The sequence below is a fragment of the Schistocerca serialis genome, chromosome 10, assembly GCF_023864345.2.
Source record: "Schistocerca serialis cubense isolate TAMUIC-IGC-003099 chromosome 10, iqSchSeri2.2, whole genome shotgun sequence".
In the NCBI taxonomy this organism is placed as follows: Eukaryota; Metazoa; Arthropoda; class Insecta; order Orthoptera; family Acrididae; genus Schistocerca; species Schistocerca serialis.
In genome coordinates, this window is record NC_064647.1 from 243,857,784 (window position 1) to 243,872,887 (window position 15,104).

Consider the following 15,104-nt stretch of genomic DNA (forward strand, 5'->3'; position numbering starts at 1 on the left):
CCTGCTTGTTCTGTGGATATGCGAGGCTGCATGCAGGGCTTCAAATGCTGAGTCAAGACATAGAGAAAAATTTTGCTTGTGTGGGATGCAAGAGCAATGATTCAAGAATTGGAACAGTTCCTGATTGACCTTTTCTTGTGTCTGGGAAGAAGAGAGACTTCAGCCATTCTTGTGGGTGCTCCCCGGTTTTCCGTATTCTTGTACACATTGTATGCAGTGCTTCGATACCATCCTGTCCCATTTCCTTGGCCATCTTACCACATGCATCTACACCTACACATATTCTCTGCAAACCACTGTAAGGTACATGGCAGAGGTTACAGCTTGTTGTACCAGTTATTAGAGTTTGTTCCTGTTCCATTCACATATGGAGCATGGGAAAAATGATTCTTTGAAAGCCTCTGTGCATGCAGTATTATTCTAAGCTTATTCTCACAATTCCTATGTGAGTGATATGTTGTGTTGTTGTTGTGGTCTTCAGTCCTGAGACTGGTTTGATGCAGCTCTCCATGCTACTCTGTCCTGTGCAAGCTTCTTCATCTCCCAGTACTTACTGCAACCTACATCCTTCTGAATCTGCTTAGTGTATTCATCTCTTGCTCTCCCTCTACGATTCTACATATCACTGTAGAAAAAAATCGTGGAGTGATATGCAGAGGATTGTAATGTATACCTAGAATCTCCATTTAAAGCCAGTTCTTGAAACTTCGTTAATACACTTTCTCGGGATAGTTGACATCTGTCTTAAAGAGCCTTCCAGTTCAGCTCCTTCAGTATCTTTATGACATTCTCCCATGGAATAAACAAACCTGTTACCATTCCTGGTGACTTTCTCTGTGTACATTTGATATCCCTGTTAGTCCTATTTGGTATGGGTCACACAGACTTGAGCAGTATTCTAGAACTGGTCACAGGAGTGATTTGTAAGCACTCTCCATTGTAGACAGATTGCACTTCCCCAGTATTCTACCAATAAACCAAAGTCTACCACCTGCTTTACTCGTGACTGAACCCACATGGTCATTCCGTTTCATATTTCTACAGAGTATTATACCCAGGTGTATTTTGGTCAATTCCAACAGGGAATTACTGATATTATAGTCATAGGATACCATGTTTTTTCATTTTGTGAAATGCAAAATTTTACATTTCTGAATATTTGAAACAAGTTGCCAATCTTTGCACAACTTTGAAATCTTATCAGGATCTGACTTAATATTTATGCATCTTCTTTTAGATAGTATTTCATTATTGGTAACTGCATCAGCTACATAAAGTTTCGGGTTACTATTAATGCTGTCTGCAAGATCATTAATACACAACATTAACAGCAAGGGTCCCAACACAGTTCCGTGGTGTACACCCGAAGTTACTTCTACATCTGACAATGACTCTCCATCCGAGGTATCGTGTTCTGTTCTCCCTACCAAAAAGTCCTCAATCCAGTCACAAATTTCTCTTCATACCCCATATGATTGAACTTTTGACAATAAGCATGATGTGGTACTGAGTCAAATGGCTTTTGGAAATCAAGAGATACTGCATGTACCTGGCTGCCTTCGACAATAAGCATATGTGTGGTACTGAGTCAAATGTTTTTCAGAAATCAGTAAACACTTCATCCACACAGTTGCCTCGACCCAAAGGTTTCAATATGTCACGTGAGAAAAGTGCGAGTCGGGTTTCACACGATCGATGTTTTTGAAATCGATGCAGGATGGCATTGAGGAGGTCATTCTTTTCAAGATACCTCATTATGTTTGAGCTCAGAACATGTTCTAAGAGTCTGCAATAAATTGATGTCAGGGGTATTGGGCAATAGTTTTGTGGGTCACTTTTACCGTCCTTCTTGCAGACTGCTGCAGTCTGTGCCTTTTTCGAAGAATTGGACACGGTTTTTTGTTCGAGGGATCTATGACAGCTTATAGTGAGAAGAGGGACTAACTCAGCTGCAAATTCAGTGTAGAATCTGACAGGGACTCCTTCAGGGCCTGGAGCTGTGTTCAGTTTTAATGATTTTAGCTGTTTCTCAACGCTAGTGACACTAATACTTATTTCATTAATCTTTTCACTGGTATGAGGATTAAATTGGGGCAATTATGCTTTTTAAAGGAACATTTTAAAATGGAGTTCAGCGTTTTAGCTTTTGCTTTACTACACTCAGTTTCAGTTCCTGTCTCATTCGCTATGGACTGGACACTAACTTTGGTGCCACTAACAGCCTTTACATATGACCAGAATTTCTTTGGGCTCTGTGGGAGGTCATTTGACAATATTCTGCTGCAGCAGTCATTGAAGGCATCACACACTGCTCCCTTGATGGCCAAATGCATTTCATTCAGCATCTCTTTACCTGTAGCCTTATGCTCTGTTTTACACCTACTATGCACTAATCTCTGTTTCTCTAGAAGTTTCCTTGCAGTGACTGTATACCATGTAGTTTCCCTCCCATTGTGGACTGTTCTACTATGTACACATCAATCCAGTGCATGATCAACTATTCTCTTAAACTTGAGCTAGAGTTCTTCTATGTGCTCCTGACCTGTGCTGAAAGTTTCAAGGTCCTCATTCAGAAAATATATTACTGATTTTTTTATCTACACACATCAAAAAAAAGTTTTGCATCACCCCAGTTCCCAGAACTGCTGGATATTGTATCACAGACACAGTCCCTTTGACTGTTCGCAGATGTCACTAAACCTGCCCAACGCTGTAAACAACCATGCATGAGCAGCACCTAATAGACAATGGTGGTCCGACAGCCGATCAGTTCCAGTCCTTCCACCAGGAAGGAGGTACATGGCTCATATTGTCTGTAGTTCAACCATGCCTAGACGGTCAATACTGTGGTTTGATCATGTCTGCATTGTTACTTTATGCCAGGAAGGGCTCTCAACAAGGGAAGTGTTCAGGTGTCTCAGAGTGAACCGAAGTGATGTTGTTTGGACATGGAGGAGATACAGAGAGACAGGAGCTGTCGATGACATGCCTCGCTAAGGCCACCTGAGGGCTACTACTGCAGTTCCATTACCTATTGATTATGGCTCGGAGGAACCTTGACAGCAACGCCACCTTGTCGAATAATGCTTTTCGTGCAGTCACCGTACGTCATGTTATGGCTCAAACTGTGCGCAATAAGCTGCACGTTGCGCAACTTCACTCCCAGTGTCTGTGGCGAGGTCCGTCTTTGCAACCGTGACACCGTGCAGTGCGGTACAGATGGGCCCGACAACATGCCGAACAGACCGCTGAGGATTGGCATCGAGTACTCTTCATTGATGACTGTCGCATATGCCTTCAGCCAGACAATCATTGGAGACGTGTTTGGAGGCAACCTGGTCAGGCTGAACGCCTTAGACACACTGTCCAGTGACTGCAGCAAGGTAGAGGTTCCTGCTGTTTTCGGGTGGCATTATGTGGGGCCAACATACGTTGCTGGTGGTCATGGAAGGCACCGTAATGGCTGTACGATATGTGAATGCTGTCCTCCGACTGATAGTGCAACTGTATCAGCAGGATATTAGCAAGGCATTCGTCTTCGTGGATGACAATTCACACCCCCATTGTGCACACCTTGGGAATTACTTCCCTCAGGATAACAACATTGCTCAATTATAGTGGCCAGCATGTTCTCCAGACATGAGCCCTATCGAACATGCCTAGGATAGATTAAAAAGGGCTGTTTATGGATGACGTGAGCCACCAACCACTCTGAGGGATCTACGCCGAATCGCCATTGAGGAGTGGGACAATCTGGTCCAATAGTTCCTTGATGACCTTGGGAATAGTATGCCATGATGAATACAGGCAAGCATCAATGCAAGACAATATGCTGCTGGGTGTTAGAGGTACCAGTTTGTACAGCAATCTGGACCACCACCCTTGAAGGTCTCGCTGTATGGTGGTAAACATGCAATATGTGATTTTCATGAGCAATGAAAAGGGTGGAAATAATGTTTATGTTGAGCTCTATTCCAATTTGCTGTACAGGTTCTAGAACTCGTGGAACTGTGGTGATTTAAATTTTTTATTGTATGTGTTCAGTTTACTGAAAATTTATATCTTTCTGCTTGTTTTAGTCACCTTTGTACTTTGGTATCCATTGTTGCCACAACTGCATGATGACCACTGATACCAGTTTCGATGTGGACATCCTCAAAGAGGTCAGATCTATTTGTTGGAATTAGATCCAGTATGTTTCCTAGCTATCTGTTCTAGATATCTTTCAGAAAAGCCATTTAGTACTGTACCACATTATCTTGTATCATTTCCACCTCTAAAAAACTGTAATTTTCCCAATTAATGGTTGGAGGATTAAAGTCTCCACCAATGATTACAGTATGATTGGGAAACTTAACTTACATGTGAACTGAGGTTTTTTCTAAAGTTTCCAGTAACATCAGGAGACAAGTATGGTGGGTGATAAAAGGATCTAATTATCATTTTATGTCCTCACCTGACACTGAGTCTTGCCCAAACAACCTCACATGCAGCTTCAATTTCTATCTCAGTGGATTTGAGTTTCTTGTCTACTACAACAAATATACCACCTGCAGTTCCCATTTGTGTATTGTTTCAATATACACTTAAATTTTCCCCAAAAAGTTCACTGCTATCAATTTCAGGTTTCAACCAGCTTTCTGTACCTAGTATTATGTGAGCTTCACTGCTTTTCATGAGTAGTTCAAACTCTGGCACTTGCGAATGCTTCGGCAGTTTACCATTAGGATTTTAGTACTCTTACCTGTGGGAGGCACTTCTTTGAATCCCTCACTGATACTTCTGGATTTCCTGCAGATGTTGTTATCTGGATGGGATGGAAAGTTGCCTAATCTAAAAGGCTCTTGTGTGCTCGCCACACACAGTCAGCTACCTGAGTAGCAGCCTCTGATGTGTAGTGCACGCCTGATCCATTTAGGGGTACCGTACAGTTCTCAAGTCCAGCAAGTCACAGCCCAACTTGTCACATAACCTTTAAAACCTCTGATCCAATCCTGATACTCGACTCAGAATCAAAGGGACATGATGAGTTCTGGGGACAGTGGTTCAGATTGTGAGCTTTGTTGAAACTCCATGTCTTCTTAACCTTCTCTGCCAAGTCCTGGAATGACCCAAGTATGACCCTGGGGCCCAGATGGCAGGCATCATTTGTTACAACATATGCTCCAATCTGCAGTTGGTTGCACCCAGTTTTTCCCTGTTGCTTGCTGCCATTTCCCTAAGAGGTACCATCATTCGCCATATTTTTGAACTGTCAATGATTAATAGACTCCCAGCCTTTTTCTGTTTGCCTTCTCTTCACATACTTTCCCCAAATCAGGTGAAGTGAGTACATTTTGTTGTGATACATTGTGAAGGGTAATAGAGGTGATCTACAAAGCTAGCATCCAGTATCCTTGAAATCAGTTTGTCATAGAATCTTAGTACATATTCTGACCTCAAACACAATGAGGCATCTCGAAGAGAATGACCTCCTCCATGGCAACCAGCATGGATTACAAAAACATTGATCATGTGAAACATAACTTGCACTTTTATCACATGATGCACTGAAAGCTTTGGCTGAAGGCAATCTGGCAGATGCAGTACCTTTTGTTTTCTGAAAAGCATTTGACTCAATATCACATCTACACATACTATGGAAAGTACAATCATATGGGGTATGAACTGAAGTTTGGGACTGGATTGAGGACTTTTTGGTAGGGAGGGTGCAGCATGTTATCTTGCATTGTCATTGTCAAACGTAGAAGTAACCTCCAGCATGCCTCAGGGAAGTGTCTTGGGACGCTTGCTGTTCATATTGTATGTTAATGACCTTGCAACAATATTAATAGTAACATCAGGCTTTTTGCAGATGATGCAGTTGTCTGTAATGAAGTACTATCTGAAAGAAGCTGAATAAATATTTGGTCAGATCTTGATACGATTTTAAAGTGGTTTAAAGTGTGACAACTTGCTTTAAATGTTCAGAAATGTAAAACTGCACACTTCACAAGATGAAAAAACACAGTGTCTTACAGGGACTGTATTATCAAAGAGTCACTGCTGGAATCAGCCAACTCAAACAAATACCAGGGGTAATACTTTGTAGGGACATGAAATGGAAAGATAACATAGGCTCAGTCATGCATAAAGCATGTGGTAGACTTTGGTTCTATGGTAGAATACCGGGGAAGTGTAATCAGTCTATAAAGGAGATTGCTTACAAATCACTCATGTGACTGGTTCTGGAATATTGCGTAAGTCTGTGGGACCTGTATCAAATATGACTAATGGGGAATACTGAACGTATACAGAGAAGGGCAGCATGAATGGTCACAGGCTTGTTTAATCTGTGGCAGAGTGTCACAGAGATACTTATTTAACTGAAATGACAGACTCTTGAAGACAGACGTAAATTGTCTCAAGAAAGTCTATTAACAAAGTTTCAAGAACTGGCTTTAAATGATTACTCTAGGGATATACTACAACCCCCTATCTATCACTCACACAGGGATTGTGGGGATAATATAGGAATAATTACTTCACATACAGAGGCACTCACACAACCATTCTTCCCGTGCTTCCTATGTGAATGGAATGGGTTGAAACCCTAATAACTGGTACAATGAGACATATGGTCTGCCATGCACCTCACCATGGTTTGCAGAGTATACTTGTAGATGTAGTAATACAGCAAGGATAATACTTTTACAGTTTCATGTGGTCATTGTATAGCCATTATACGTATAACAGAGAATGCAAAAAAATATGTATTTAAGGAGTGGGAGAGTAGCAAGTCGGCAGCTATTCCTACCTTGTTGCACTTCGGCTGCTGTCCAGAAAATACTTCCAGATGGTGTGATGGAGTACCTGTAAGCAAAACAAGATGTCTTTGTGAGCATTCCTACTTTAGCAACCATAGAAACTTCTTTCATTTTCCAGAACTACTTATAAAAGAACTTTCTTCTCTCTCAGCTGCCATCGACAGGAAACCGTGCAGAATGTGTGGAGAAGCACCTGAAGCAATCACTGCATGACCTGCAGCTGGACTATGTCGACTTGTACCTTGTGCACCAACCAACTGGTTACCAGGACGTGGACCCAAAGGATAACGGAGGCAAAATGTTGCTCGATGTGAACACAGACCATGTCAGCCTATGGAAGGTTAGTGTGTAAGCTGGTGTAAAAGGCGTCAAACGTTTTCACGGATATTCTGTAGACAGATGATTAACAGGAATGTTTGTTTTATTTTGGCTGTAACAATATGACTTCCTTAAAATACCTGATTATATAACTACAGACACCTAACAGTCTCATGGGTGGTAATTTAGCTCCTAAAACAGGTATCATATGTTGATTGAGAGTTGCTTAAAATGTCTATATGTAACAAGAGAATCATAACCAAATAGTCTGGTAATCTGATCTTTGATAACTCTCAGTTTACTTAGGAATCATGCAGAATAACACATATGTTGCCCTGTTTCTGTGACTGCTGTAATTTGTTGTGCTTCAGATGCTCCTTTTTTATAGACCATATTACAAATCTGTATAAACTTCACTATTTGCGTTCATCAGATATGATATTTAAGCATATGGTTTACTAGCCACCTCTCAAATTGCTAGTTGCAGCGATAGGCATTGTGAAATGATGATAATGATGATGACAACAATTCCAAAAAAAACTGTCTTGTAAAGCTATCCATTGTTTAATCCTCTTTCTGAGCTTATCATCTCTCATAATAGAGGGCTGGTGACTCAGTTTTTCAGGCTAGCGGATGGGAAATTGCAGTACAGAGAGTGGAAACCAACATTGTCGCTCGTTGCTATGGTCCTAGCTGATAGTTTGCATAGTGTTACCAACTCTGTGTATATATAGTGTGTGTAGTGACTGGGAGTGAGATTTGAGTGAACAGTGTACTGCCAGACTTTTACGCAGCAAATAACTTCTCTGCAAAACAGCATCATACACTAGGGAGAAACCAAACATGGTGCAACTATTTTCAGTGGGCGCTGATGACCACGCTGTTTAGCGCCCGAAAACCTCAAACCACACACACACACACAACTATTTTCAGCAGACCATCCTTGTATTCGAGAGGGTGAAGGCCCAAATCTCATCCAGCTATCCTGATTTAGGTTTTCTACAGTTTACCTAGATAACGTCAGGCAAATGCCATGATGGTTCCTACTATAAGGCTGTGGCCAAATTCCTGTTCCACCTGTGTGAAACTAGGCACCTGTAACTATGTAAATGCATGTATGTATGAATTTTGTTATTTTCATTGTTCTTAGACAAATGTTAGTTCAATCAAGATCTTGTCCCATAGTTATGAACAAATGTGTTTGTGGAGTAATTATCAGAGTTAATACAGATGTGTACAACTGGTTGGTAAATGTACTCATATGGTTTGGTTAAAATCTCCAATGCTTTAAACTGATCTTTACAATGAGCTCAATTGCTGTTTTTGGTTATTGTTCTTATGGTCCTGTTCTGTAGTTTGAAAATTGTGTTCATACTTCATGTATTTGACCCTCATAAAAGAATTACATTGCTAATAATTGAGTGCATGCATATGAATAGTATGTAATTAAAAGACACTGTCTGTTACACACTAATGGCAGGACTCCAAGGGCATAACATGCTGATGACATTTGGCTGAAAGCATCATTAAGTGTCCACAACACTTGAACTGGTAACAACAATGTAAGGAAAAGATAGATTGGTACTTACCGTAAAGATGATACAGTAAGCTGCAAACAGGCACTCAACAAAGCACACCTCACGCAAACGTGACCGTCATCTCCAGGAGCTCAGACCAGACTGCAGTGTATGCAGATGCCATAAACATTTAATTTAGTCTCATAATTTTCACTCTTGAAACTCAAATAATGGCATTTGTTTTCTTAATGTTCGGTTTAACTCTATTGCCGGTAGGCGATGGAGGCGCAGGTAGATGCGGGTCGGGCCCGATCTATCGGACTGTCCAACTTCAACGCGAGGCAGGTAAAGCACGTGTGGCAGTTGGCACGCATCAGGCCAGCCAACCTGCAGGTGGAACTGCACGTCTACTTCCAGCAGGCCGAGCTGCGTGCGTTCTGCCGGGCCCTTGACGTCACCGTCTGTGCCTACATCCCACTGGGGGGGCCACACCGACAGCCTCCCAGCCACAATGCAAATGCTGCAGATGCTAACAAGTATGTACCTATTTCTTTTTTTTTAACATATTTTGTGACAATATCACATGATCCTTTTGTAACACCTTAACCAGTTTCAACAACTGTCTTCTTTAGGATGTGGAGACATTAAAAGAGCAGGCAAAGACCATTATATGCAGGGACAGTTTGAGAACATTTTTCTACATGAGTGACACGTCTGCAATCCTTTGTGACCATTATCATTGAAGGTAAACTCTTCCAGGTTTTTAGGCTACATCACAATTCTTCTGTACTACCGATGTTTTGGCCTCTCTGCTGGGATCTTTTTCAGGACCTTGTCTTTGAGGTCAGCTGGCTGTGAACATCACAAGATTCCAGTAGAGAGCTAATCGTGTAATGCGGCCTAACAACCTGGAAGATTTAAACTTCAAGTGACATATTATTTGATGCCCCCTTTCCCCTCCCCCTTACATGAGACATAGGTTGCCTTCCCTTGGGCTTTTGGTAAGACTTTAAGCTAAATCTCGATAATGGAAATAGTTTGTTTTCCGCTTAAAGTATATTCTACATAGACAATCTTTTGTAACATAAATAAGTTTCTTAATCTTATTCCAGTGCTGTATATTAAAAGAAGAAACAATTTCCATTTGAGGCAACATATGAGATTTTTAAAAGTTTTTAGTGGAAGCAAAAGAAAGTAGATCTATTGCATTGTTTAACAGAATAAAAATGTGCTACATCTTAAACAGAGTGGAAACAATAAAAATATAAAATTTATGTTTTTGTCTGTTTAACGGTGGAACTTTACAAATTCTGTACTTTACAAATTGTTTCACTTTCTGTTGGAAAAAGTGGCAAAGAAGTACAAAAATTATCACACAAAGGAATTATAGATATTGGCAACAGACACCATATTGATCCAGCAGCCGCTGTGAATTAAGACACAAAGGAATTGCAGACATAAGCTGTGAGTTCGCATTGACTGAAATCAATGGGAAAAGTTGAAAACTTGTGCCGGACCAGGATTCGATCTGGGTCTCCTGTTACTCTAGCTCGTCTCCTGTCAGACAAGTCCAAAAGAGCAGACACACACTATATATACACACACTAAAGAGGCAAAGAAACTGGTACATCTGCCTAATATCATGTAAGACCCTCGCGAGCACACAGAAGTGCCACAATACGATGTGGCATGGACTCGACTAATGTCTGAAGTAGTACTGGAACTGACACCATGACTCCTGCAGGGCTGTCCATAAATCTGTAAGAGTATGAGCGGGTGGAGATCTCTTCTGAACAGCATGTGCCAAGTCATCCGAGATATGCTCAATAATGTTCATTTCTGGGGAGTGGCCAGTGGAAGTGTTTAAACATAGGAGGGTGTTCCTGGAGTCATTCTGTAGCAATTCTTGACATGTGGAGTGTCACATTGTCCTGCTGGAATTGCCCAAGTCTGTCAGAATGCACAATGGACATGAACAGATGCAGGTGATCAGACAGGATGCTGACTGTAACTCCAACTGACATGCCCAACACTATCACAGAGACTCCACCAGCTTGAACAGCCCCCTGCTGACATGCAGAGACCACGGATTCATGACATTGTCTCTATACCCGTACACGTCCATCTGCTCGATGCAATTTGAAATGAGACTTGTTTGACCAGTCATCAACAGCCAGTGTTGGTATCGAGGAGTCCAGGCGAGTCGTAAAGCTTTGTGTTGTGCAGTCATCAAGGGTATGCGAGTGGGCCTTCGGCTCCAAAAGTCCATATTGATACTGTTCATTGAGTAGTTCACATGCTGACAATTGTTGATGGCCCAGCATTGAAATCTGCAGCAATCTGCAGAAGGGTTGCACTTCTGTCACGTCGGACAATTATTTTCAGTCATCGTTGGTCCCGTTCTCGCAGGATCTTTTTCTGGCAGCAGTGATGTGAGAGATTTGATGTTTTGCCAGATTCCTAATTTTCAATGTAGACTCGTGAAATGGTCATACATGAAAATCCCCACATAATCGCTACCTCGGAGATGCTGTGTCCCATCGCTCGTGCGCTGACTGTAACACCACGTTCAAACTCACTTAAATCTTGATAATCTGCAGTCACAGCAGCAGTAACTGATCTAACAACAGCGCCAGACATTCGTTGTCTTACATATGCTTTGCCGATCACAGTGCCATATTCTGCCTGTTTACGTATCTCTGTATTTGAATATGCGTGCCTGTACCAGTTTATTTAGCGCTTCAGCGTATAAAAAAAGGTGGAACAGCCACTGATCTCTTCAGTGCAGAAGCACACCAGGTCAAACTCTTATGTGAATGGAAAATGGCGCAAGTAATGAGAACAATGGGCAAGGGGCACCTACAGTCGTTGTTGTTGTTGTTGTTGTTGTTGTTGTTGTGGTCTTCAGTCCTGAGACTGGTTTGATGCAGCTCTCCATGCTACTCTATCCTGTGCAAGCTTTTTCATCTCCCAGTACCTACTGCAACCTACATCCTTCTGAATCTGCTTAGTGTATTCATCTCTTGGTCTCCCCCTACGATTTTTACCCTCCACGCTGCCCTCCAATACTAAATTGGTGATCCCTTGATGCCTCAGAACATGTCCTACCAACCGATCCCTTCTTCTGGTCAAGTTGTGCCACAAACTTCTCTTCTCCCCAATCTTATTCAATACTTCCTCATTAGTTATGTGATCTACCCATCTAATCTTCAGCATTCTTCTGTAGCACCACATTTCGAAAGCTTCTATTCTCTTCTTGTCCAAACTATTTATCGTCCATGTTTCACTTCCATACATGGCTACACTCCATACGAATACTTTCAGAAATGACTTCCTGACACTTAAATCAATACTGGATGTCAACAAATTTCTCTTCTTCAGAAACGCTTTCCTTGCCATTGCCAGCCTACATTTAATATCCCCTCTACTTCGACCATCATCAGTTATTTTGCTCCCCAAACAGGAAAACTCCTTTACTACTTTAAGTGCCTCATTTCCTAATCTAATTCCCTCAGCATCACCCGACTTAATTAGACTACATTCCATTATCCTTGTTTTGCTTTTGTTGATGTTCATCTTATATCCTCCTTTCAAGACACTGTCCATTCCGTTCAACTGCTCTTCCAAGTCCTTTGCTGTCTCTGACAGAATTACAATGTCATCGGCGAACCTCAAAGTTTTTATTTCTTCTCCATGAATTTTAATACCTACTCCGAATTTTTCTTTTGTTTCCTTTACTGCTCGCTCAATATACAGATTGAATAACATCGGGGAGAGGCTACAACCCTGTCTTACTCCCTTCCCAACCACTGCTTCCCTTTCATGTCCCTCGACTCTTATAACTGCCATCTGGTTTCTGTACAAATTGTAAATAGCCTTTCGCTCCCTGTATTTTACCCCTTCCACCTTTAGAATTTGAAAGAGAGTATTCCAGTCAACATTGTCAAAAGCTTTCTCTAAGTCTACAAATGCTAGAAACGTAGGTTTGCCTTTCCTTAATCTTTCTTCTAAGATAAGTCGTAAGGTCAGTACTGCCTCGCGTGTTCCAGTGTTTCTACGGAATCCAAACTGATCTTCCCCGAGGTTGGCTTCTACTAGTTTTTCCATTCGTCTGTAAAGAATTCGTGTTAGTATTTTGCAGCTGTGACTTATTAAGCTGATAGTTCGGTAATTTTCACATCTGTCAACACCTGCTTTCTTTGGGATTGGAATTATTATATTCTTCTTGAAGTCTGAGGGTATTTCGCCTGTTTCATACATCTTGCTCACCAGATGGTAGAGTTTTGTCAGGACTGGCTCTCCCACAGTCGTAGTGCACTGATAAGTTGAGAATTTGGGTCTGACGGGAGGTGTGCTAGGGTAGTCTGTGCAGTTGCAATGGCCACTGTGTCTGGATGGCTCAGTGGTCAGAACATCTGCTAGTAAGCAGGAGACCCAGGTTAGAATTATGGTCCACCACAAATTTTCAACTTTCGCCATTGATTCCAATCAATGCCCACTCTCATCCGTCTGTAACTCCTTTGTGTGTTAATTTGTAGTGGCTGCTGGATCAGTGCGGTGTCTATTCTTGCAGATGTGTCCGAAAGACAGACACCACACATACACAAAAATTATCATCTAATTTTGTAATGACATGTTAAGCAGCAGACACTTTTTTACTGTGTAAGTTCTGTGTTACATGTGAAGAAACACACCAGTAAGATGTTAACTTGACAAAATCTGCAGTGAAAGTAGTTGAAAATTGTTAAATGTGACCAAAAGTGCTATGTGTGCAAGTGAAAAGGAAAACACGAATTTGCGTGTGACACAGAAGAGAAATAACCTCTTAATGAATTCTATGTGGACGACATATGGAATGTGTCCTTTAATATGTATTTGTGTACAGTAAATTGCATAACATGCTGAGGTAGTATAGCATTACTTGTTAAGGTACGCCACAGGTGAAATTTGAACCCAGTTACATGGGGACTTGATCAAAAAGTTTACATTTCATGTGCTTTTCTATCGACTACGTCACGATTTTGCACTGAAGTCATGAAAAATAAAATAACACACTTGATTGATCACATAGTCTCCAACAACAGTAGGCCTGTATATTTTTTCCTAACTCTGTACTAGGATTAGGTGACATAAAAAATAGAATTTAACATTATAGAGAGTTGCAACAACTCCTGAAACCCTCAGAAGAAAATCTGTATAGCATATGGGGAAGGACTGGTGATATACAGTAGGTACATAAAGAAACCAATAGCAAATAATAAGAATGGAGGACCAAGGGAGAAGCTCTTCTAAGGAGTGTAGTCTTTCTCCTCTACAGTTCCATATACAATTGTATAACTGTTAGTTTACTCATCTTGAGTTGTAAGGATTAATCTGTAATAATTACTTGAGAGAAGGTGAACTTCTTAGCCAAAATTGAATGTAAATAACATTTATTGTCGAATGCTGGTTTCGGTAAGCGAGGTTACCATATACATGTCTGTGAATACATTCATACATTGTGAAATTATACAGAGATAAAATTAAGTACACAAAGCAGATGCATTGTAATAGCAAAACCATATTACAACATATCTCAGTAAAAGGTTATTACAAGACTTAAATACCAGCTGTACAAGTACTCTTTCTGAAACGTTGCCAGGTATGTGAGGGATGAGATGAATGAGCATCGTCAAGTTGAGGTTAAAGTAACAGTGTACAGAGTAATACATCCCATACCACACCCTACTGTGTGCTTCACTGCAGACAGTGCACCACTAGACTGGTAGCTGGATTCCTGATACATGTCAATAACAGACTCCTGAACACCTTTTTTAAAATTATTGTAAAATAGTTTTTAAAACAGAAGCTAAAAATTACTCCTATTACATTTACTTGCATAAGTGCACCTATATAGAAGCTGCTTTACAACTAGGTGCAATTTCCACAAACTGATATACAATAAATTGCTATATGACAGTATTCTGTAATTTATAAAAATCTGCAGACATAATTGTAAAATTATTAAAGTTACAGGCAGGCTTCCACTGTGTTATTTTAATACCAGTCTATGCTGCAGATGAAAACCCAAGTAATTAACACATATGCAAATAGTAAAATAATTACAGTGATAGTGTATAACACAGTTAATTCACACAGTAACAACAGTTAGATGATGTTACCATGCATAGCAGAGTCACAGTCTGTGGCAACATTGTGTTCCAGAGATCTACTACTTAAAATGTATGGACTCATGACAATGATATTAATGGAAAGGCTAAAGTCAATGAGTTAATGTCACATTACACCAATATAAAAACATAAAAGACTTGAGGCAATGATAAGATTACATTCATGTGTGAGATGCATAATGCCCCACTAAATGGTTGTTTACTATATTATGTTAAGAGTATATTCCAATGCGCTGTATTTATCTTTATTGCCTGAAATTCCTATCATCATTCATTGTTCAGAGGAGAATGCA

General features: G+C 40.7%; 1 protein-coding gene across 1 annotated transcript in view; it reads left to right on the forward strand.

Moving 5' to 3' along the window:
• Window positions 1–15,104, forward strand: part of LOC126424722 (aldo-keto reductase family 1 member A1-like) — a 48,435-nt gene that overhangs the window by 14,170 nt on the left and 19,161 nt on the right. The window contains exons 3-4 of the mRNA XM_050087442.1: window positions 6,958–7,146; window positions 8,918–9,177. Coding sequence (XP_049943399.1) covers window positions 6,958–7,146; window positions 8,918–9,177 — 449 coding nt within the window. The remainder of the gene's footprint in view (window positions 1–6,957; window positions 7,147–8,917; window positions 9,178–15,104) is intronic.